Below are 27,926 nucleotides of genomic sequence, written 5' to 3'. Positions count from 1 at the left end.
GTTAGCTAGCTACCAGAGATCAAATATACCAAATGCATTAAAACAATAAATAATTTTTTCAATCGAAACATCATTTAATACATCTATTATTATAAGTATCCATAAAAAGACAAAAGATATACAGCTATTTGAGTTTAATGGAAACCAGTCTAGGCATTGCTTTTGAAATAATAATATATTCAAAAACATACAACAAAATTAAGGAAGAATTATTATATCAATTGGAATATTTAGATGAGATATGGATATTTCAGAATAGTTCAGTAAAATAGAATAGTACATTTGGTCTCTCATGGCAAGATGATATAAATATAGTGTAAATACAATTAAAGCTGATGAAAGAAGGTAAACATTCGAGTAACTATCGATTAGCTTTTGCTAGTTATAATACTTATTAATAATTAATTACAGACATATTACATTCCTTCATACCGAAAACAGGAATTGTTTAATTCCTGATGCAGGTTTAATATTTTCTTCTAAGTCCGAGGGTGGCTATCATGGAGAAATGAACAATAACTTGTTTTTGCTGTGATTTAAAAATCAGCTTTTAAAGAATTTGAGGGAACCATCAGTTATTGTTATGGACAATAAACCATATCATAGTACAATGGTGAAGAAGACCAATACCAACAAGTGCATTAACAAAGGCTGCAATTAAGGAAGGAATGATTTAAAGTGCAAAAAATAAGTTTTTAAAAAACCATGTTAAAGAATGAACTATTTCGAATTGTTACTCGGTAAATATAAATGATATATTTAATTGAATTTTATGTAATTTTCTTCTTTATAAATATGCTTGAGAAATTGCTGCATGATATGGCCACAGAGTATTAGGCCTTCCTCCCTGCCACTGCATATGTAATTATTGTAAGGTATTGCAAAGAATCATTATAATAGAAATTCAGGTCGAGAAGGAACAGAACTGTTTGGATTTTTGGAAAGAGGCGTCATCGAAAATAACACCTTCTATTTGGATGAGCTCGATCAACCACATTGAAGAAGAAATTGACAAATAGTAGAATCGTGAACAAGCTTTTAACAGATTGGAAATAACAGCTTAGTTATGCACTTGATTAGGGTGAATGAAAGTAAAATACATTACTCAATTATACAATTAATAATTAGGTGGATTAGACTTTCGGAGGATACCACTACGTAAAAAAGCGCGCCTAGAACTCTACATATACTAGTGTGGAAAAAAGTTAAATATAAATATAATAAAACAACACTAACCTATAAATTATTAGATCAGAATTTTGTTGTATGACAAAGTCAAAATGTACTAAAATTCAGAGTTGCTGCGACAACATTGCGGTGGTTTAACCGATCATGTGGGTCTACTACAGTTTTGAATTGATTATTGATGTTAAACACGGGGTAACACTACATAATAAAACAACTCTAACATATAAACTATTGTGGCTGTATAATGAATTATAGTTTTAGGTTTTTCGATAATATGTACATTGGATCTACTATAATGTTAAAATAAATTATAACGCATAACGCATAACGCTTTTGTTTCATTATTTTATTTAGATTAAATTTTGTCATATGTCAAAGTCAAAATGTACTAAAACTCAGAGTTGCTGCGGCAACATTGCGATAGTTTCAACGATCACGTGGATCCACTATTGTTTTGAATTGACTATTGATGTTAAACACGAGGTACCACTACATAATAAAACAAACATAACATATAAACTATTGTGGCTGTATAATTACTTATAGTTTTAGGTTCTTCGATAATATGTACATTAGATCTACTATAATGTTAAAATAAATTATAACACATAACGTTTTTGTTTCATTATTTTATTTAGATTAGAATTTTGTTATATGTCAAAGTCAATATGTACTAAAACTCAGAGTTGCTGCGACAACATTCCGATGGTTTCACCCATCAAGTGGGTTCACTACTGTATTGAATTGACTATTGATTTTAAACACAGGGTACCACTACTTAATAAAACAAATCTAACATATAAACTATTGTGGCCGCATAATTAATTATAGTTTTAGGTTCTTCGATAATATTGGCATTGGATCTACTATAATGTTAAATAAATTATAACACATAACGTGTTTGTTTCATTATTTTATTTAGATTAGAATTTTGTTATATGTCAAAGTCAAAATGTACCAAAACTCAGAGTTGCTGTGGCAACATTGCGATGGTTTCACCGATCACGTGGATTCACAACTGTTTTGAATTGACTATTGATGCTAAACACCTGGTACCACTATATAATAAAACAACTCTAACCTATAAACTATTGTAGCTGTATAATTAATTATAATTTTAGGTTCTTCGATAATATGTGCATTAGATCTACTATAATGTTAAAATAAATTATAACACATAACGCTTTTGTTTCATTATTTTATTTAGATTAGAATTTTGTTATATGTCAAAGTCAAAATGTACTAAAACTCAGAGTTGCTGCGACAACATTGCGATGGTCTCACACATCACGTGGGTTCACTACTGTATTGAATTGACTATTGATTTTAAACACGGGGTACCACTACTTAATAAAACAAATCTAACATATAAACTATTGTGGCCGCATAATTAATTATAGTTTTAGGTTCTTCGATACTATTGGCATTGGATCTACTATAATGTTAAAATAAATTATAACACATAACATTTTTGTTTCATTATTTTCTTTAGATTAGAATTTTGTTATATGTCAAAGTCAAAATTTACTAAAACTCAGAGTTGCTGTGGCAACATTGCGGTGGTTTAACCGATCACGTGGGTTCACTACAATTTTTAATTGACTATTGATGTTAAACACGGGGTACCACTATATAATAAAACAACTCTAACCTATAAACTATTGTGGCTGTAAAATGAATTATAGTTTTAGGTTTTTCGATAATATGTACATTGGATATATTATAATGTTAAAATAAATTATAACACATAAGGCTTTTGTTTCACAATTTTATTAAGATTAGAATTTTGTTATATATCAAAGTCAAAATGTACTAAAACTCAGAGTTGCTGCGACAACATTGCGATGGTTTCACACATCACGTGGGTTCACTACTGTATTGAATTGACTAATGATTTTAAATACGGGGTACCACTACTTAATAAAACAAATCTAACTTATAAACTATTGTGGCAGCATAATTAATTATACTTTTAGGTTCTTCGATAATATTGGCATTGGATCTACTATAATGTTAAAATAAATTATAACACATAACGTGTTTGCTTCATTATTTTATTTAGATTAGAATTTTGTTATATGTCAAAGTCAAAATGTACCAAAATTCAGAGTTGCTGTGGCAACATTGAGATGGTTTCACCGATCACGTGGCTTCACAACTGTTTTGAATTGACTATTGATGCTAAACACCTGGTACCACTATATAATAAAACAACTCTAACCTATAAACTATTGTGGCTGTATAATTAATTATAGTTTTAGGTTCTTCGATAATATGTGCATTAGATATACTATAATGTTAAAATAAATTATAACACATAACGCTTTTGTTTCATTATTTTATTTAGATTAGAATTTTGTTATATGTCAAAGTCAAAATGTACTAAAACTCAGAGTTGCTGCGACAACATTGCGATGGTTTCACCCATCACGTGGGTTCACTACTGTATTGAATTGACTATTGATTTTAAACACGGGGTACCACTACTTAATAAAACAAATCTAACATATAAACTATTGTGGCCGCATAATTAATTATAGTTTTAGGTTCTTCGATAATATTGGCATTGGATCTACTATAATGTTAAAATAAATTATAACACATAACGTTTTTGTTTCATTATTTTCTTTAGATTAGAATTTTGTTATATGTCAAAGTCAAAATTTACTAAAACTCAGAGTTGCTGTGGCAACATTGCGGTGGTTTAACCGATCACGTGGGTTCACTACAATTTTGAATTGACTATTGATGTTAAACACGGGGTACCACTATATAATAAAACAACTCTAACCTATAAACTATTGTGGCTGTAAAATGAATTATAGTTTTAGGTTTTTCGATAATATGTACATTGGATATACTATAATGTTAAAATAAATTATAACACATAAGGCTTTTGTTTCACAATTTTATTAAGATTAGAATTTTGTTATATATCAAAGTCAAAATGTACTAAAACTCAGAGTTGCTGCGACAACATTGCGATGGTTTCACACATCACGTGGGTTCACTACTGTATTGAATTGACTATTGATTTTAAACACGGGGTACCACTACTTAATAAAACAAATCTAACATATAAACTATTGTGGCCGCATAATTAATTATACTTTTAGGTTCTTCGATAATATTGGCATTGGATCTACTATAATGTTAAAATAAATTATAAAACATAACGTGTTTGCTTCATTATTTTATTTAGATTAGAATTTTGTTATATGTCAAAGTCAAAATGTACCAAAACTCAGAGTTGCTGTGGCAACATTGAGATGGTTTCACCGATCACGTGGCTTCACAACTGTTTTGAATTGACTATTGATGCTAAACACCTGGTACCACTATATAATAAAACAACTCTAACCTATAAACTATTGTGGCTGTATAATTAATTATAGTTTTAGGTTCTTCGATAATATGTGCATTAGATCTACTATAATGTTAAAATAAATTATAACACATAACGCTTTTGTTTCATTATTTTATTTAGATTAGAATTTTGTTATATGTCAAAGTCAAAATGTACTAAAACTCAGAGTTGCTGCGGCAATATTACGATGGTTTCATTGATCAGGTGGGTTCACTACGGTTTTGAATTGACTATTAATGTTAAACACGGGGTACCACTACATAATAAAACAAGTCTAACCTATAAATTATTATGGCTGTATAATTAATTATAGTTATAGGTTCTTCGATAATATGTACATTGGATCTACTATAATGTTAAAATAAGTTATAACGCATAACGCATAACGCTTTTGTTTCATTATTTTCTTTAGATTAGAATTTTGTTATATGCCAAAGCCAAAATGTACTAAAACTCAGAGTTGCTGTGGCAACATTGCGATGGTTTCACCGATCACGTGGATTCACAACTGTTTTGAATTGACTATTGATGCTAAACACCTGGTACCACTATATAATAAAACAACTCTAACCTATAAACTATTGTGGCTGTATAATTAATTATAGTTTTAGGTTCTTCGATAATATGTGCATTAGATCTACTATAATGTTAAAATAAATTATAACACATAACGGTTTTGTTTCATTATTTTATTTAGATTAGAATTTTGTTATATGTCAAAGTCAAAATGTACTAAAACTCAGAGTTGCTGCGGCAACATTACGATGGTTTCACTAATCACATGGGTTCACTACTATTTTGAATTGACTCTTGATGTTAGACACGGGGTACCACTTCATAATAAAACATGTCTAACATATAAGCTATTGTGGCTGTATAATTAATTATAGGTTTAAGTTCTTCGATAATATGTGCATTGGATCTACTATAATGTTAAAATAAGTTATAACGCATAACGCATAACGCTTTTGTTTCATCATTTTATTTAGATTAGAATTTTGTTATATGTCAAAGTCAAAATGTACTAAGACTCAGAGTTGCTGCGGCAACATTGCGATGGTTTCACTAATCACATGGGTTCTCTACTGTTTTGAATTGACTGTTGATGTTAAACAGGGGGTACCACTACATAATAAAACAAGTCTAACATATAAACTATTGTGGCTGTATATTTAATTATAGTTTTAGGTTCTTCGATAATATGTGCATTAGATCTACTATAATGTTAATATAAATTATAGCACATAACGTTTTTGTTTCATCATTTTATTTTGATTAGAATTTTGTTATATGTCAAAGTCAAAATGTACTAAACCTCAGAGTTGCTGCGGCAACATTGCGATGGTTTCACCGATCACGTGGATTCACAACTGTTTTGAATTGACTCTTGATGTTAGACACGGGGTACCACTTCATAATAAAACATGTCTAACATATAAGCTATTGTGGCTGTATAATTAATTATAGGTTTAAGTTCTTCGATAATATGTGCATTGGATCTACTATAATGTTAAAATAAGTTATAACGCATAACGCATAACGCTTTTGTTTCATTATTTTATTTAGATTAGAATTTTGTTATATGTCAAAGTCAAAATGTACTAAACCTCAGAGTTGCTGCGGCAACATTGCGATGGTTTCACCGATCACGTGGATTCACAACTGTTTTGAATTGACTCTTGATGTTAGACACGGGGTACCACTTCATAATAAAACATGTCTAACATATAAGCTATTGTGGCTGTATAATTAATTATAGGTTTAAGTTCTTCGATAATATGTGCATTGGATCTACTATAATGTTAAAATAAGTTATAACGCATAACGCATAACGCTTTTGTTTCATTATTTTATTTAGATTAGAATTTTGTTATATGTCAAAGTCAAAATGTACTAAACCTCAGAGTTGCTGCGGCAACATTGCGATGGTTTCACCGATCACGTGGATTCACAACTGTTTTGAATTGACTCTTGATGTTAGACACGGGGTACCACTTCATAATAAAACATGTCTAACATATAAGCTATTGTGGCTGTATAATTAATTATAGGTTTAAGTTCTTCGATAATATGTGCATTGGATCTACTATAATGTTAAAATAAGTTATAACGCATAACGCATAACGCTTTTGTTTCATTATTTTATTTAGATTAGAATTTTGTTATATGTCAAAGTCAAAATGTACTAAACCTCAGAGTTGCTGCGGCAACATTGCGATGGTTTCACCGATCACGTGGATTCACAACTGTTTTGAATTGACTCTTGATGTTAGACACGGGGTACCACTTCATAATAAAACATGTCTAACATATAAGCTATTGTGGCTGTATAATTAATTATAGGTTTAAGTTCTTCGATAATATGTGCATTGGATCTACTATAATGTTAAAATAAGTTATAACGCATAACGCATAACGCTTTTGTTTCATTATTTTATTTAGATTAGAATTTTGTTACATGTCAAAGTCAAAATGTACTAAACCTCAGAGTTGCTGCAGCAACATTGCGATGGTTCCACCGATCACGTGGATTCACAACTGTTTTGAATTGACTCTTGATGTTAGACACGGGGTACCACTTCATAATAAAACAGGTCTAACATATAAGCTATTGTGGCTGTATAATTAATTATAGGTTTAAGTTCTTCGATAATATGTGCATTGTATCTACTATAATGTTAAAATAAGTTATAACGCATAACGCATAACGCTTTTGTTTCATTATTTTATTTAGATTAGAATTTTGTTATATGTCAAAGTCAAAATGAACTAAACCTCAGAGTTGCTGCGGCAACATTGCGATGGTTTCACCGATCACGTGGATTCACAACTGTTTTGAATTGACTCTTGATGTTAGACACGGGGTACCACTTCATAATAAAACATGTCTAACATATAAGCTATTGTGGCTGTATAATTAATTATAGGTTTAAGTTCTTCGATAATATGTGCATTGGATCTACTATAATGTTAAAATAAGTTATAACGCATAACGCTTTTGTTTCATTATTTTATTTAGATTAGAATTTTTTTACATGTCAAAGTCAAAATGTACTAAACCTCAGAGTTGCTGCGGCAACATTGCGATGGTTTCACCGATCACGTGGATTCACAACTGTTTTGAATTGACTATTGATGCTAAACACGGGGTACCACTACATAATAAAACATGTCTAACATATAAGCTATTGTGGCTGTATAATTAATTATAGGTTTAAGTTCTTCGATAATATGTGCATTGGATCTACTATAATGTTAAAATAAGTTATAACGCATAACGCATAACGCTTTTGTTTCATTATTTTATTTAGATTAGAATTTTGTTACATGTCAAAGTCAAAATGTACTAAACCTCAGAGTTGCTGCGGCAACATTGCGATGGTTTCACCGATCACGTGGATTCACAACTGTTTTGAATTGACTATTGATGCTAAACACGGGGTACCACTACATAATAAAACATGTCTAACATATAAGCTATTGTGGCTGTATATTTAATTATAGTTTTAGGTTCTTCGATAATATGTGCATTGGATCTACTATAATGTTAAAATAAGTTATAACGCATAACGCATAACGCTTTTGTTTCATTATTTTATTTAGATTAGAATTTTGTTACATGTCAAAGTCAAAATGTACTAAACCTCAGAGTTGCTGCGGCAACATTGCGATGGTTTCACCGATCACGTGGATTCACAACTGTTTTGAATTGACTATTGATGCTAAACACGGGGTACCACTACATAATAAAACATGTCTAACATATAAGCTATTGTGGCGGTATAATTAATTATAGGTTTAAGTTCTTCGATAATATGTGCATTGGATCTACTATAATGTTAAAATAAGTTATAACGCATAACGCATAACGCTTTTGTTTCATTATTTTATTTAGATTAGAATTTTGTTACATGTCAAAATCAAAATGTACTAAACCTCAGAGTTGCTGCAGCAACATTGCGATGGTTTCACCGATCACGTGGATTCACAACTGTTTTGAATTGACTCTTGATGTTAGACACGGGGTACCACTTCATAATAAAACATGTCTAACATATAAGCTATTGTGGCTGTATAATTAATTATAGGTTTAAGTTCTTCGATAATATGTGCATTGGATCTACTATAATGTTAAAATAAGTTATAACGCATAACGCATAACGCTTTTGTTTCATTATTTTATTTAGATTAGAATTTTGTTATATGTCAAAGTCAAAATGTACTAAACCTCAGAGTTGCTGCGGCAACATTGCGATGGTTTCACCGATCACGTGGATTCACAACTGTTTTGAATTGACTCTTGATGTTAGACACGGGGTACCACTTCATAATAAAACATGTCTAACATATAAGCTATTGTGGCTGTATAATTAATTATAGGTTTAAGTTCTTCGATAATATGTGCATTGGATCTACTATAATGTTAAAATAAGTTATAACGCATAACGCATAACGCTTTTGTTTCATTATTTTATTTAGATTAGAATTTTGTTATATGTCAAAGTCAAAATGTACTAAACCTCAGAGTTGCTGCGGCAACATTGCGATGGTTTCACCGATCACGTGGATTCACAACTGTTTTGAATTGACTCTTGATGTTAGACACGGGGTACCACTTCATAATAAAACATGTCTAACATATAAGCTATTGTGGCTGTATAATTAATTATAGGTTTAAGTTCTTCGATAATATGTGCATTGGATCTACTATAATGTTAAAATAAGTTATAACGCATAACGCATAACGCTTTTGTTTCATTATTTTATTTAGATTAGAATTTTGTTATATGTCAAAGTCAAAATGTACTAAACCTCAGAGTTGCTGCGGCAACATTGCGATGGTTTCACCGATCACGTGGATTCACAACTGTTTTGAATTGACTCTTGATGTTAGACACGGGGTACCACTTCATAATAAAACATGTCTAACATATAAGCTATTGTGGCTGTATAATTAATTATAGGTTTAAGTTCTTCGATAATATGTGCATTGGATCTACTATAATGTTAAAATAAGTTATAACGCATAACGCATAACGCTTTTGTTTCATTATTTTATTTAGATTAGAATTTTGTTACATGTCAAAGTCAAAATGTACTAAACCTCAGAGTTGCTGCAGCAACATTGCGATGGTTCCACCGATCACGTGGATTCACAACTGTTTTGAATTGACTCTTGATGTTAGACACGGGGTACCACTTCATAATAAAACAGGTCTAACATATAAGCTATTGTGGCTGTATAATTAATTATAGGTTTAAGTTCTTCGATAATATGTGCATTGTATCTACTATAATGTTAAAATAAGTTATAACGCATAACGCATAACGCTTTTGTTTCATTATTTTATTTAGATTAGAATTTTGTTATATGTCAAAGTCAAAATGAACTAAACCTCAGAGTTGCTGCGGCAACATTGCGATGGTTTCACCGATCACGTGGATTCACAACTGTTTTGAATTGACTCTTGATGTTAGACACGGGGTACCACTTCATAATAAAACATGTCTAACATATAAGCTATTGTGGCTGTATAATTAATTATAGGTTTAAGTTCTTCGATAATATGTGCATTGGATCTACTATAATGTTAAAATAAGTTATAACGCATAACGCTTTTGTTTCATTATTTTATTTAGATTAGAATTTTTTTACATGTCAAAGTCAAAATGTACTAAACCTCAGAGTTGCTGCGGCAACATTGCGATGGTTTCACCGATCACGTGGATTCACAACTGTTTTGAATTGACTATTGATGCTAAACACGGGGTACCACTACATAATAAAACATGTCTAACATATAAGCTATTGTGGCTGTATAATTAATTATAGGTTTAAGTTCTTCGATAATATGTGCATTGGATCTACTATAATGTTAAAATAAGTTATAACGCATAACGCATAACGCTTTTGTTTCATTATTTTATTTAGATTAGAATTTTGTTACATGTCAAAGTCAAAATGTACTAAACCTCAGAGTTGCTGCGGCAACATTGCGATGGTTTCACCGATCACGTGGATTCACAACTGTTTTGAATTGACTATTGATGCTAAACACGGGGTACCACTACATAATAAAACATGTCTAACATATAAGCTATTGTGGCTGTATATTTAATTATAGTTTTAGGTTCTTCGATAATATGTGCATTGGATCTACTATAATGTTAAAATAAGTTATAACGCATAACGCATAACGCTTTTGTTTCATTATTTTATTTAGATTAGAATTTTGTTACATGTCAAAGTCAAAATGTACTAAACCTCAGAGTTGCTGCGGCAACATTGCGATGGTTTCACCGATCACGTGGATTCACAACTGTTTTGAATTGACTATTGATGCTAAACACGGGGTACCACTACATAATAAAACATGTCTAACATATAAGCTATTGTGGCGGTATAATTAATTATAGGTTTAAGTTCTTCGATAATATGTGCATTGGATCTACTATAATGTTAAAATAAGTTATAACGCATAACGCATAACGCTTTTGTTTCATTATTTTATTTAGATTAGAATTTTGTTACATGTCAAAATCAAAATGTACTAAACCTCAGAGTTGCTGCAGCAACATTGCGATGGTTTCACCGATCACGTGGATTCACAACTGTTTTGAATTGACTCTTGATGTTAGACACGGGGTACCACTTCATAATAAAACATGTCTAACATATAAGCTATTGTGGCTGTATAATTAATTATAGGTTTAAGTTCTTCGATAATATGTGCATTGGATCTACTATAATGTTAAAATAAGTTATAACGCATAACGCATAACGCTTTTGTTTCATTATTTTATTTAGATTAGAATTTTGTTACATGTCAAAGTCAAAATGTACTAAACCTCAGAGTTGCTGCGGCAACATTGCGATGGTTTCACCGATCACGTGGATTCACAACTGTTTTGAATTGACTCTTGATGTTAGACACGGGGTACCACTTCATAATAAAACATGTCTAACATATAAGCTATTGTGGCTGTATAATTAATTATAGGTTTAAGTTCTTCGATAATATGTGCATTGGATCTACTATAATGTTAAAATAAGTTATAACGCATAACGCATAACGCTTTTGTTTCATTATTTTATTTAGATTAGAATTTTGTTACATGTCAAAGTCAAAATGTACTAAACCTCAGAGTTGCTGCGGCAACATTGCGATGGTTTCACCGATCACGTGGATTCACAACTGTTTTGAATTGACTATTGATGCTAAACACGGGGTACCACTACATAATAAAACATGACTAACATATAAGCTATTGTGGCTGTATAATTAATTATAGGTTTAAGTTCTTCGATAATATGTGCATTGGATCTACTATAATGTTAAAATAAGTTATAACGCATAACGCATAACGCTTTTGTTTCATTATTTTATTTAGATTAGAATTTTGTTACATGTCAAAGTCAAAATGTACTAAACCTCAGAGTTGCTGCAGCAACATTGCGATGGTTTCACCGATCACGTGGATTCACAACTGTTTTGAATTGACTCTTGATGTTAGACACGGGGTACCACTTCATAATAAAACATGTCTAACATATAAGCTATTGTGGCTGTATAATTAATTATAGGTTTAAGTTCTTCGATAATATGTGCATTGGATCTACTATAATGTTAAAATAAGTTATAACGCATAACGCATAACGCTTTTGTTTCATTATTTTATTTAGATTAGAATTTTGTTACATGTCAAAGTCAAAATGTACTAAACCTCAGAGTTGCTGCGGCAACATTGCGATGGTTTCACCGATCACGTGGATTCACAACTGTTTTGAATTGACTCTTGATGTTAGACACGGGGTACCACTTCATAATAAAACATGTCTAACATATAAGCTATTGTGGCTGTATAATTAATTATAGGTTTAAGTTCTTCGATAATATGTACATTGGATCTACTATAATGTTAAAATAAGTTATAACGCATAACGCATAACGCTTTTGTTTCATTATTTTATTTAGATTAGAATTTTGTTACATGTCAAAGTCAAAATGTACTAAACCTCAGAGTTGCTGCGGCAACATTGCGATGGTTTCACCGATCACGTGGATTCACAACTGTTTTGAATTGACTCTTGATGTTAGACACGGGGTACCACTTCATAATAAAACATGTCTAACATATATGCTATTGTGGCTGTATAATTAATTATAGGTTTAAGTTCTTCGATAATATGTGCATTGGATCTACTATAATGTTAAAATAAGTTATAACGCATAACGCATAACGCTTTTGTTTCATTATTTTATTTAGATTAGAATTTTGTTATATGTCAAAGTCAAAATGTACTAAACCTCAGAGTTGCTGCGGCAACATTGCGATGGTTTCACCGATCACGTGGATTCACAACTGTTTTGAATTGACTATTGATGCTAAACACGGGGTACCACTACATAATAAAACAAGTCTAACCTATAAATTATTGTGGCTGTATAATTAATTATAGTTTTAGGTTCTTCGATAATATGTACATTGGATCTACTATAATGTTAAAATAAGTTATAACGCATAACGCATAACGCTTTTGTTTCATTATTTTATTTAGATTAGAATTTTGTTATATGTCAAAGTCAAAATGTACTAAACCTCAGAGTTGCTGCGGCAACATTGCGATGGTTTCACCGATCACGTGGATTCACAACTGTTTTGAATTGACTCTTGATGTTAGACACGGGGTACCACTTCATAATAAAACATGTCTAACATATAAGCTATTGTGGCTGTATAATTAATTATAGGTTTAAGTTCTTCGATAATATGTGCATTGGATCTACTATAATGTTAAAATAAGTTATAACGCATAACGCATAACGCTTTTGTTTCATTATTTTATTTAGATTAGAATTTTGTTACATGTCAAAGTCAAAATGTACTAAACCTCAGAGTTGCTGCGGCAACATTGCGATGGTTTCACCGATCACGTGGATTCACAACTGTTTTGAATTGACTATTGATGCTAAACACGGGGTACCACTACATAATAAAACATGTCTAACATATAAGCTATTGTGGCTGTATAATTAATTATAGGTTTAAGTTCTTCGATAATATGTGCATTGGATCTACTATAATGTTAAAATAAGTTATAACGCATAACGCATAACGCTTTTGTTTCATTATTTTATTTAGATTAGAATTTTGTTACATGTCAAAGTCAAAATGTACTAAACCTCAGAGTTGCTGCGGCAACATTGCGATGGTTTCACCGATCACGTGGATTCACAACTGTTTTGAATTGACTATTGATGCTAAACACGGGGTACCACTACATAATAAAACATGTCTAACATATAAGCTATTGTGGCTGTATAATTAATTATAGGTTTAAGTTCTTCGATAATATGTGCATTGGATCTACTATAATGTTAAAATAAGTTATAACGCATAACGCATAACGCTTTTGTTTCATTATTTTATTTAGATTAGAATTTTGTTATATGTCGAAGTCAAAATGTGCTAAAACTCAGAATTGCTCCGGCTACATTGCGACGTTTTGACAGATCACGCGGGTTCACTGTTGTATTGAATTGACTATAGTTTCTAAGTTATCATAAAAACAGACTGTAGGTTAGTTAGTTACAACTAGTAATAATATGTAAATAAAGGAATACTGTAACCACAATTTTGAGAATACCGTAACCAGATACTACGCAATAACAATAACACGTGCATTATTTGAAACCATATGCTGGTGAGATTGTGCCTTCAAAAATGTGTACGCTACTTAGACACGTTCCCATCTCTGATTCATCAAGTAATGAGAACAACACGTAACGCCGGTTGCCTGTTACGTAAAAGGGGGAGGCTTTGAATGGGTTCGCTTTTTTCGGATTTTCGCTTTATTTATGTCGCCGTAAGACCCGAGAGCGTCGTTGAAATTATAATGACTCTTCGTGGCCCTACAGGAGCAGTCTGGAGACCAATTTGTCTGGTTTGAAAGTATAGCGATAGATCAAACGTGCATATTTTCTCCACGCTCGGTCGCTTTTACTTTATCTTTTCGATATTGGTACGAATTGAAGACAATGATGGTGTCGCAAGATTCCGTTTTTAATTTTGCCTTTTACAGTGCTGAGAAAAATTATAGATTCTAATATATATAGATCAATTAAAAATAATATAAATTTTTTAATTTAAGGTTCGTTTAGAGTTACTTTCAAAGTACTTCATACAAAAACAATTTTGTTGGAATTTTGTTCTCTGAATTATGTGTCGATACCCAGCATCTTATTTATGGTCACTTAATTTCATTGCTTTTTTCAAGTATTTTAAAGCCACCTTTTTACCAACGAGGATTTATTTACACCGGACCTACAGTTTAACGTGGGTTAGGAACCACAGTCTTGGGCATTAAGCGAGGCGACTGGCGTGTAGCCAACTTAGAGATCATCCCAGAAGACATCCAGTCGTACCCAGCCTGGTTACTGGAGTTACTGGGATCATTTTTCCTTCTCTGATTTTACACTGTTGCCTACGAAATACTTACAATTACAATCACAAACATAAAGTACATACCTGCCCCGGCAGGATTCGAATCCGACTATCAGAGTACATTAAAAATCATTGTGGTCCTGAGATTCAGCTACATTCTTCATTAATCGAATGACATTGCAACCGGCGTAACATATTCTGCGGCGAACCAAAATTAGAAGTCAGTGTTGCCCAATATACCGCTAGGCTACTTGTTTTATAGATGTAATTTATATTAGAAAAATAATTTATTTAGCAATATTCAAATTAACATATATTTTGTTTTGGTATAAATAAGAGTGTTAGAGTATATAAGTTTTTTTTTACTGAATAGAACGTATATATAGTTTTTGTGTTTAGATTTGGCAACATTAGACAGCACTACAAGCTAAGCATTCCTCAAAAGAAATGGCTCCAGATGGCATCATAGAGTATATTACTCTATGGATGGCATTGATCTGATTAATTGTTGGATACGTATTTGCTTAATTATTAAAGCGTCTGCTACGGCTTTATATAGTTATTTTTCACGTTCGTTTTTATTTAATATGAATCCCTTTAATTTAATATTTCAACGTTTTAACAAGATTATAAATATTTTAAGTCAAAGGCACGTTTAGTTTCAGTTATTACAAATACGATAAATTAATTATATTTTGCAGTGAAACTTATTTAGTACGTCACGTTTTTAATAAGACATACTCGGTGCGATTTATTGATAAGGAAGAAGGATATGCCAAAATATCAAAGAAGAGAAAAGCATACCAACTTTCCTAAGAAGAAATAAACGATAATACTTAAAAAGTATCTATTTACCAAAAGAAAAAGTTTCATTAAGTGATTAGTTTTTTAGTGGGTACATTTTTCTACCAAATATATTAATTTTGCCTTCATTGGGAAACATATTATATCGCAACTTTTATTGTATAGTAATCAATTAGTAATTAGTGTGGGAAGTATAAAGGAATATATTTTCAAAGAACTTATTATAAAATGTTATTTATATATAATACATTTTTTGTATTTTATATCCAAATATGTAGTAGTTTAGTAAATGGTTTATGAATTAGTTAAGGCTCATTGTTTTAATACCTTTAATTTATAATTAAAATTTTAATATAATGCTGTTTCTTCCTTTTTACCTTTTATAAATTGTTTTCTAAATTAACATATTGTACTATACTATTTTTTTAAAGGCCATTTTTACTATAAATATATATATGAATATAAGTATGCATATATCTTATGAGCTTATGAACTTTGTTACAAAACCACCTTAAATATGAAAAACGTACCTCCCTGGTCTGTCCATTTTAAGAATTAAGGCTAAGCAATTTTTTATTTTATTTGTATATTTGCTATTGTTCGTGCATAGTTGTGTATAGTTGATTCTTAAAAATAGCTCGTTTTCCGTCAAAAGCCGTTGTTTATTTATTTTTACTGTTGTAAAAACTCTCTTTTCATAAAGCATCCTACAACTCACTCCCCTGTATCTACCTTGATCTCTAATAATATAAGAAAAGTTAATAAATTGGCAAAAAATATGCGGTGAAATTACAGAAGGAAATGAAGAAATATATGATGAATGAAAAGCCAAAATCGCAAACCAGACTGAGGGATATAGCCCTGAAGAACATATGTGTCTAACCTCGATGAAACAGGATTTTCTACAAATATTTGGCGAACATTTTGTGCGTTACAGCTGCACTGAATATTAGTACCGGCATGGTCACTAAAATATCTCAAAAAATAAAAAACAGTAAAACCTTAAATTGACTTGACTGACAATTGACCAATTGATTGAAAAGGTTGAAATAACTATCGATTAGGTTTTGATAGTCATAACATTTATTGCACACATATAGTTCTTCATGCTGGAAACAGGAATGGTTGTATTCCTGGTGCAGAATTAGTATTTTCCTTTAAGTCCAAGGGTGACTACCATCGAGAAATGAACCATAACTTTTTTGCAGTAGTTTGAAAATAAGTTTTTAAAGAACTTGGAGGAGCTATCAGTTATTGTTATGGACAATCTACCATATCATAGTACACTGGTGGAGAAGATGCCAACAAGTGCATCAACAAAGGCTGCAATTAAGGAATGGCTTATAGTACATAAAATAAGTTTTGAAGAAACCATGCTAAAAAATGAACTATTTCAAATTATTACTCGGTAAATATAAATGAAATTTTTAAATACATTTTATGTAATTTGCTTTTTTTCAAATAAGCTTGAAGAAAAGATACATAGTAGATCAGATTATTATGACTTTCTCCTTTTCATTGCATATTTAATCCAATTGAGTTGATATGGGGAATTATTGCAATATACATTCAGGTCGAGGATATTCATACCAGAACTTTCTGTGTTTATGGAAAGAGGCGTTGTCGAAAATAATACAGTTGGTTTGGATGAGCTCGATCAGAGACATTGAAGAAGGAATTGACAAATGGTAGAATCGTCAGCAAGTTTTTGATAGATTGGATACAAACAGCTTAGTTATTCGCCTGATTAGTGTTTCGGAAAGTGACACTGATTGAACAAAACTCTATGAATGTTAGCTTATTTTTATAATACTGACGATTACCAAGACCGGGCGATTAAAGAGGAATCAACTAAAGATCAGTATATAATTAATATACTTTAACTGTAGGAAATTGTATCACAGAGTGTGAAAGTATTATGAGCATGTCTGTTATTGTTCAGAATATACATGAACGTTTGGTTAAATTGTATGAGGAGAGATAGAATACTGATTGTTTAGCAGATATGACAAATGCATTAAGCCACTACATAATAAAACAACTCTAACCTATAAATTATTGTGACTGCATAATGAACACATAACGTTTTTGTTTCATTATTTTATTTAGATTAGAATTTGGTTATATGTTAAAGTCAAAATGTACTAAAACTCAGGGTTGCTGCGGCAACATTTCGACTATTTGACAGATCACGAGGGATCACTGCTGTTTTGAATTGATTACATATATTAAACACTAAGACCTGTGATGCTTTTAAGAACTTACATTAAAGTTTTGGTAAGGAGATGTCTGAAAAAAGAAGAAAACTTTTATATTTTTCGATAATTATACGACACATAGACATAATCTTAATATAAAATACTTTCCTGCAAACAACACTTCAAAACTTCAATCACTAGTCCAAGGCATCATATTAAGATTCAAAATATCATATCGAAAAGCTGTCAGACTCTATTTTGCTGATGGTGAACACCAAACATCAACTATAATTGACGTGTTAGAAACCATGTAAATAATTTCCAAAACTTTAAATCAAATATGTGAAAAGTGTGATGTGATGATGAAAACAATGACTTGCCACTCGCCGAATATGCTACTACGCGACAAAGAGTTCAAGAAGAATTCAACCTACAAGCGACTGAGTTGGAAGAATTTATTATCTTTGATCATGGTTTTGCCATACCTATGCTGAAACTATCATATTCGTATTGCTAGTTGCTAATCAAGAAGCGGAAGAGGGCCACAAAAATCGAAATGCCTATTTCTCAAAAAAGTGATTTAAATAACGGTGTAGCCGAATTGGATTGTGCTTTGAATATAATAAGTAGAATATAATTTGAATAGAATATCGCAGTTGATAAGTATGGCCAAACAAAATGTATGACCTTTTCTTCAATTAAGAGAAACAAAATTAACACTAAACCATCATAATTACATAGTGAATTTTCTAATGTTTATATGCGGATATTATGGTTTATATTTTCATTGCATTTTCATTAAAGTATGGGGTTATTTAAACTGTGTTCGCATTTACTAGTGGAAATCGTTCGCTTTAAAAAAGTTTGCTGATGAATATCTACATAATGTCGATGTTAATAAAGTAGTTTTCTTTTAAAACTAATCGTAGTGTATCATTCTAAGTTAAAAGGTACTCGTTCGTTAAGAAAAGCGGCACGATATAAGTGTTAGAATTTAATATTTTTTAAAAGAACAATTATAGGTTTTACTAAAACAACTAATTTATAGATGTCTGCTAGGTAACCGGGCAATTCATTAATTCTATCTTGTTTTATAATAGATCAATACAGGGGAGATACTAGATGTACAGTGTGGGATAATTTATAAGCAGGAGATGGATTTCAGCGTTTGTTTAGAAGGAAAACGAACTGTTTTGAGAATAAATTTTATTTATTTAATATATAATGATTAATTACTGGATAATAATTACTTAATCTTCAAACAACCATTAGTAACATAATAATAAAACTTTAAATTTTGAACATTTGAATAATCCAAGATACCTAATTCAACATGAATGCATTTAAAAAGATTGGGAATTAATACACTTCCGTTAATTTCAACAAGTGTGCCAACCGTTGTTCGAAATATCTATATCATCAATGGTAAAAACTATGCTTTTCTGAATCCTCTTCAGAAGTGCCTGGGATAAGTTTTCCAACAACGAAATATGGGAGCCACTTTTATAAGTTACACCCACCACATCTGGAGCTTTATTTTCGTGACCGACCTCGTATGAATTCCACGTGAAACTAATCTGATTATGGTAAAACTATTGTAACATTGTTGCCAAGCTGAAGAAATCAAGTTTTGGCTGAAAATGAGCCAAAGGTAAAACATGTATTTTTTTTATTTCTCTAACTTCTCTGGTGCAGATTACTACTGTGTGCATATCAATCTTTGTCTCGACCCTTCGAAATTATAGTATTGCACTTTTTCAGCATATTTTTGATAGTTTTCGTTAGAGACAGCGTGTATAGTAAGGATCGTTCTCAGTCAGGATTTATCTTCCTGTTTTAAAAGCCTCAAATTGGTGCACTATATTGAATTCATGACTCAATAATACACTATCCATTTTCCATCTTCAGTGCGCATACCCTTTGTTATTGTCCGTGTTCTTTTAGATTTTGGTTCGACAATATCTTCACCTATAGAATGCCAATTTATATATATATATATATATATATATATATATATATATATATATATATATATATATATATATATATATATATATATAAACTTACTAGCAGAGTCATGAGATACATAAAAAATTAATATACAATAAATAAATTTAAAATTACATTTTTGGCATGTTATTTTAAATGTACATAGCGGTTTTGGTATTCAATATTAAAGATTTATCACTTTTTGGCAGTTATTTTTAAGTGTTTGCCGGAACTAAGTTATATGGTCATTTATGTCCACTCAAACGTCTTACTAACCTTTAGACCTAAGAATAGCTAACACATCATATTTTTACTATAAATGTAAACGCAGAATGCCTAGATTTTAGTCTCGCTTATTCCTTTGTAAAGACTGTTGTTTAAGTACTTCAGTCTCGCTTAAATATTGTATTGTAACAATTGTTGTTTCAAGTGTAAAGCTGTTCATTATTATTTTTGAAATAAAGTTTGTTTTTTTAAAGAAATTCCGAGTTTTAAACTTAATTCTATCGCTTTTTTTGTTCGCCAATATTTTTTTAATACCATATTTGTCTTACCTTTCTGTACTTGCTGCTAGCTGAATGTCAAAGATTTGTGTTTAAATTACGACTTAACTCGATAACGCAAATAAAAGCTATTTTTAAAGGAATACGAAAAACAATGGAACAAGACGCAAAATATATGGGACAAATGAAGACGTAAATATTTTTTTATTTTAGGAAAACGAAACATTATATAATTTCACTAGCTGACCCGGCAAGCGTTGTTTTGCCATGTATATAATTTCTAGAGAATTTATAGTGTAGAAAGAAATTAACTAACTTATTGGAAGTGTATAAGGATGTGGTATGTGAATGAAAAGGAACACGTTAGAATCTGGATCTGTGCCGATAAGCAAACCGTTCAAGGGTTCCGGTGGTGTTTCAACTTCAGATAATTATCTTTAATTTGATCCTTGATCAGATATTATCTTTAGATAACCTCCATAGAGGTTTAATGGAACTTTCAGACATCTCTAACGGAACATTACCTTAAAAACAATTACATAAGAAACTTGAATATTTCAAAATGGTTCATTGTGGCACTCTTGGCAGGACGGTAACAAAAAAAGTGTAAAGACAATAAAAATTGATGGAAGAAGTTACAATACACAAACTGTCTGGATATGTGGAAGGAAGCATTGTCAACCATAACACCTTCGATTTGGATGAACTCGATAAGACATACAAAGGATGTAATTGATAAATGGTATTATCGTGAACAAGTTTTAGACAGATTAGAAATTAACAGTTTAATGATTGTATTGGACAGTGAGTCGTAAAGTGAAAGTGACTGAAGAAAACTTTCAAGATATGTGTAATGCTGTGCAATGCTAAAAATTCCTGAGACAGAGTGATGATAGTGGTAACAACTAAAGGTATGCACATAATTAATTGAATATAATTATAGAAAATGGTATTGTAGGGCGTGAATGATTTGTGTGCAAAGATATGATTGTAATTGTTCAAAATTAAACATAAGCATTAGGTTAGAACATACGAGGAGAGAATGAATACTAACTGTTTTGTAGATATGGTAAAGGCATTAGACAGAATTCAGTGATTAATTTTATCAAGAATGATGTACACAGGTAATAGCAGAAAAAGTAAAAATATAGTGATACCAAGATGACTTGCCAAGTAAACACACCATCGAAGAAAACAAAAACTAAACGTAAAAAGTAAATATGCTCTCGAATAAAAGTAAAATTGTTTTCTCAGATACACAATTGTTAATTAGTTGGATTAGGCCTCCAGAGGGATAACACTATATAAAAAACGCGCAGAGAAACTCTACCTCATGGATGGTGTGGAAAAGAGTTCAATGTAAACAAAACGAATCTAACCTTCAAACTACTGTACCTGTGTTCTTAATTGTAGTTTTAAGTCCTTCGATAATATATTTATTAGATGTACTATAATGTTAAAATAAATTATATTTATTTGATTTTAACATTTTTGTTCAATTATTTTATTTAGATTAGAATTTTCTTGTGTCAATGCCAAACTGAACTAAAATTCGGAGTTAATTCGGCAACATTGCAATATTTCGACGTCACAAATATCCATGATGCATTACTAAAAAAACTTTGAATAGACTATAGATTGCAATGAGTTATTTATCATAGATTTTTAAATGAACGACTTTGACGATTTATTATATTTATAGGTATTTAATATGTAATTACACGAACAGAATCTGTTAGTGGACAGATTAGAAGAAATACGTTTTTCATGTTTAAGGGACTATTGTGACTAAAGTACATTCAAGCAATGCATTTAAGTGACCATAAAAATTATGGCGAGTATTGAGAGATAATAACGCTATTCCAAAACCTAAATTTGATGTTATTTGACGTTTTGTCTGTAACGTTAGATTATAAATTTTGATGACGTGCACTAGCTGTTTTAGGACTTTACTTTTTTTACTAATGACAATAGATTTCCGTGCTTACCCACGTGCTCTACTCCCGCTACTTTCCTGATGTGGTTAATATGGCGGATCACATCGGAAATGGTAGCGTTCACGCTACACGCCACATGGTAAGCGTAGAAGTTCACCATCACCAGACCCCCATTCTGCGCCACCAGCTTCAGCACGTCATCGGGCACGTTCCTCGATGAATTGCAAAGGGAATACGCCGCCGAATGACTGAAGATAACCGGAGCCGATGACACGTTGATGGCCGATCGAGCAGTGTAAACGGATGAGTGAGATAAGTCCACTGGAAGATTTTTTTTACACATATTAAGATTAAATAAGAGCTAGAGTACTTTCGTCCTTACCAATCATACCGAGCCGGTTCATCTCCCGTACCACGATCTTGCCGAAGTCGCTCAGGCCCTCATTGGTGACGGTGTCCTGTCCGGTAGCCCAGGGAATGTCGCAGGAATGAGTAATGGTCAGATATCGAGCTCCTAAGTTGTAGAATGTTCTTAAAACTGCTAAACTGCTTCCTAACGCATGTCCACCTTAAACAGCACGGGAGTATCAGTAAAAATAAAATGGCAAAATATAATTTTCTACATCACGATTTTAAAAAATATATCCGATGTTTTTTTTTTTAAATAAATAACATATCCGAAGGAACATACAGTCGAAATAAGAGAATATCTGAAATAACCTCTACAAATGTACCTTAAGTTGAAGGTTTTCAGGAAGGGAAAGCACCAGGCTACAATCTTGTCTACGCAACTCGCTTGAAAAATCTACTACACAAGGAAATCACGAGCCTAGTCAAATATTTAAAATCTGCTTTAATCTCGAACAAGACAATGTATCATCACCCAAGTCGCAATGATGCTTAAACCAGTCAAACCACCACAAGATCCTGTCCTGTTGTATAGACCTATAGGCCTTCTACCAGTAATTGGCAGAATAATGGAAAAAAATAATAGCACTCAAACAATATAATCCTCAGTCATCAATTTGAATTATGTGGGGATCATGGCAGATTTACTGCACCAACGTCGTGTAGGCATCATCAGTAGATACTTGTAAAATGGACTATACTATTCTTGTGTATATTTAGACACAAGTTAAGCCTTTGATAAAATCTGACTGATGTGGCATATAAACTAAAAAAGACGCTTCCATATTGATATTGTCATAAACTCTCATTCTACCTCAATCGAAATGATTAATCATGAATCATGATTAAATATAATGATGAATATTCTGTTTTGTACAAAATACGCTCTCGAGTGACCCACAGAGCAATGTTGACCTATAACTGCGACCTATGCTGATGACACTCCCGTCCACTACTCCAGTACCATCTGAACAACATCGAAAAATGGTCTAACCAACGGAGAATAAAAGCAAACCAAATTAAGTCCATTCTTGCCACTTATACTTTGACAATAAAAAATAAAAAATCCTGCACGAGGAACATGCAAAATACTTGTGTCTTCACTTGGATCGCAGGTTAACTTGACAGAATCATATCTGGACCAAGCAGAAACAATATGACAGCAGGCTCAATATGAATTGGTTAACATGTCGTCATTCATATTTAAGCAGCGAGCAATAGCAATATGATATGATGAATCTATATAAAAGCATCATCAAGCCAATCTGGATATACGACATTCAATGGTATCGCCGCTGAGTGGAATAAGAGTGAATAGCAGTGAGGCTCAAGAGATGTTACATCCCAGATTCAGCATATAAATCCATGTGGAGGCGTATATACGCACAAGATATAAATAAACAAACTTTCTTTATATGTATTTGCGTGTACATAATGAAATAATACTATAGCGAGCGCTATGCATTTCACCTACATCAAAGTCAAAGTTTGGCAACGCTGGTGGATTAGTATCATGCGATTCCTAGCCATAAAGGCTATATAAAAGACACGACGATATTTTTTTACAGTTACTCTAACCCCTTGTAACAGTACCACTCTTGCAGCGCTACTGTACTTCCTTTACCTAACATAATATGCTGTCCATTCTCCCGTCGACCACATGTATCAATTCAATATCGAAATAAACAAGTATTTATTCAACCAGTGTTTTCAGTTCTCGTGTGAGTTCCTTCCACAAAATAATAGCGAGTATTCGGTTAAACAATCGCATCGACAGCCACACATTCCAGCCGAATATTCCTACAATTGTTGACCCCGATGTGATCGAAGTGACTAACAGGTAAACCAGCCCAACAGAAGCCATTTGACAGGTGCTCGACACGTGCATGGAAGGATAGGATGAGGAACGGAACCCAACAACATCACATTATCGACATTGTCTCACGAAACTAACGCGATGGACAAAGACCACAGAAGACCATAATGTATGACACCAACGCATGAACACTCTTGCACCACAAAACGGGACACATAAGGTACCACATTTATAGGTACCCTCAAACACATCGGAGCACCCCAAGATGAACGACGCCCCGCTACTCTTTCGATGGTAGCTGCTCCCGTAAAACTCCTAACTAAGGTTGGGTTCTCATCTCATAAGCAGTCCCTGGGCGATTGATTGCGTGACTGCTGGCGCACTCAAGGACCTGCACCACATGGAGGAACGTTCCACGGCAGCTCCATTAGGAGAGGAGTGATGTAGCGACCGCTACAACCCTTTAAGCCACCACGCATTCACCTACATCAAAATCGAAGGTTGGCAACACTGGTGAATTGGTACCATGCGATTCCCGGCTATAAAAAAACACCACGACGACGTCTCGCTCTCTTTTCTTTTCCTACCCTCTTGTAACAGTACCATTTCTACAACGCTACTATTCCTTTACCTAACATAATATGCACATGTATCAATTCAATATCGAAATAAAGAAGTATATGTTCAACCAGTATTTTCAGTTCTCGTGTAAATTCCTTCCACAAAATAGCAGTGACTGTTCGGACAAACAATAGCATCGACAGCCACACATTCTGACCGACCAAGACGAACATTCCACAATATTATCTACAGAATATAAAATACGTTAGAGAGGTAAGTATTAATACTATTATATATTAAATTGCTGGTGGTTTTTATTGCGTTAACATGTTTTAGCGTATTCACTATAATTCACATCTCTCAAAAAGTGAAGAACATTCTAACATTGGCTCTATTCCGAATCAAATATATAAAACGTATGAAAAAAGTGAATAGTTTTTTTCGATATTGTATTCTCGATAAAATCATAATTTAATACTTTTTCAGAAAACTCACGAATATGCAGCTCTTTGAAGGAACTATTTCTAATTATTACTCGGTAAATATAAAATTAATGTTTGTAAGACATGTTTGTAAGAACATTCACTGTATATCAAATGACAGACAAATATGGTCACGGTATATGTCCGGAGTCATGGTGATGGACCAAAATTCCTAATTATAACACACAACAATATATTTCATGAAGATTAACGAATATTGCCAATTAAACATTTTAGCATCTGGTTTCTTACCTGTTAAACAACAAGTGATTAGCATATGCAGGTATTCAGTCCTTTTACTATTGAGTTGAAATAAATGTTTTTGATTTGTTTATGATCAACAGACTCAAATCTGGCTGATCAAGATGAAGCAAAAAATGAAGCAAACACAAGAAGCTTTTATTGATTTAAAAACAGAAAAAAATATTCGAACGAAGTAAAATTTAAAATTCAACAATTACCAAAGAGCTGAAGTATTCGCCAATTTAAGAATGAAACTCAGTCACAAAAAGAAACACATTTCTATTAAACCTGTTACACCAAAAGAAATCTTTCATGTTATAACAGATTATATAAATACAATGAATTACGCTATGACTTAATATGTATATAATATGCATAAGTAGTAATATAAATAAATTGACCCAGACAAAAATAATAAGTCAACAAAGGTAAATCGGTAAATTCACCTACAACCAATTATCCCACACATTAACAATACTAATTTCCTTGGAATAATCCTCGACGTTAAACTTCATTGGAAGAATTACTTGGGAAATAATCTAAATTATCCCTGCATAAGAAATTGCTTCGAGAGACGCAAATTAAAACCTATATGGAATTCAGTTATGTTGATATCACGAGAACCCACAGGACGATTGAAAACCCTCAAAACTCTCAAAAGATACGTGTATAAATTTGACAGCTGTCGCATCATTAGTTTGTGAATTATAGCATTTTGAGTGAAGCAACTTTTGTTATTGTGAAAAAATTGATAAAAAGAAATTTCGCTTGTTGATAAAATATTGCTTTTTGAATGGAAAAAAAAGTTGAAGCAAACACTTGGCTTGATACTGAGTTTCCGGACACTGCCCCCAGGAAAATCAACCATCATGGATTGCTATGCTAAGTTTAGACGTGGTGAAATGAGCACCGAAGACGGTGAATGCAGTGAACGCCGAAAAGAGGTTATTACCGACGAAAACATTTAAAAAATCCACAATATGACTTTTGACCAAAAACAACGACGAGTTGATGATTCGGAGCAGTGTTTGAAGATGATGAAGCGTAATAAATCCGAGTTTTTGCGTCGATATGTGATAATGAATGAAATATCGCTCCATCATTTTACTCTGAACTAAAATCGACAGTCATCCTAGTGGACTGTACACGATGAACACGCTCCAAAGGCTGGGAAAACGCAACAGTCTGCTGGCAAAGTTATGGCGTCTGTATTTTGGGATGCGCATGGAATAATTTTCATTAACTACCTTGAGAAAGGAAGAACCATCAACAGCGACTATTACATAGCGTTATTTGACCGTTTGAAGGACAATATCGCCGAAAAACGGCCGCATTTGAAGAAAATTGCTTTACCAAGACAATGCATCATGTCACACGTCAGTGAAACGATGCCAAAAATCCATGAATTGAGTGTTGAATTGCTTCCTCATCCACCGTATTCTCCAAATATGGCTCCCCAGCGTCCCTTGCTTGTTCTCAGATCTCAAAAATGCTCACTGGGAAAAAATCATTCGTTGAATGAAGAGGTGACCGCTGAAACTAAGGCCTATTTTGAAGCAAAGGACAAATCGTACTACAAAATGGTATCGAAAAGTAGGATGGTCGCTATAATGAGTGTATCACCCTCGAAGGGAATTATGTTGAATAAAAAAAACTAATTTTGCCAAAAAATGTATTTTACTATGGTAGGCCGTGGACTTTTTAGTTAACCTGATAATATTAATATAATACGAGAAGCAAGCTTGTAATATCAACATATTACAAGTATTTCGGAATAAATGCACCGAGATGACAAGACCAAGAACAATAACTGACTGAATTAAGAATTCTGTAACAAGAAATGAGTAAAAAACGTCAATACCATGTTAACACAGAAGTGCTGCAACTCTTGGATAATTCTGAACTAGGACGCAGGCTCCAAAGAACCAAGTCATATAACCTGTAAGGTTTTCTAGTGAATTATACTAAATGATAAAGAAACTAT

General features: G+C 32.2%; 1 protein-coding gene across 2 annotated transcripts in view; it reads right to left on the bottom strand.

Annotated features, from left to right (window-relative positions):
- LOC143203809 (dipeptidase 1) overlaps window positions 1-27,926 on the bottom strand; it is an 81,330-nt gene that overhangs the window by 8,265 nt on the left and 45,139 nt on the right. For both annotated transcript variants that reach the window (XM_076416098.1, XM_076416099.1), the window contains exons 6-7: window positions 22,815-23,000; window positions 22,484-22,753 (exon numbers count right to left, since the gene is read on the bottom strand). In XM_076416098.1, the coding sequence (XP_076272213.1) occupies window positions 22,484-22,753; window positions 22,815-23,000 (456 nt within the window). The remainder of the gene's footprint in view (window positions 1-22,483; window positions 22,754-22,814; window positions 23,001-27,926) is intronic.

Source organism: Rhynchophorus ferrugineus, unplaced genomic scaffold (genome assembly GCF_030347505.1).
Source record: "Rhynchophorus ferrugineus isolate W39M unplaced genomic scaffold, kcgeb_rfMv2 rfM10, whole genome shotgun sequence".
NCBI lineage: Eukaryota > Metazoa > Arthropoda > Insecta > Coleoptera > Curculionidae > Rhynchophorus > Rhynchophorus ferrugineus.
Note: the sequence above shows the minus strand (reverse complement) of the source record. Positions and strands in the feature narration are given on the sequence as shown.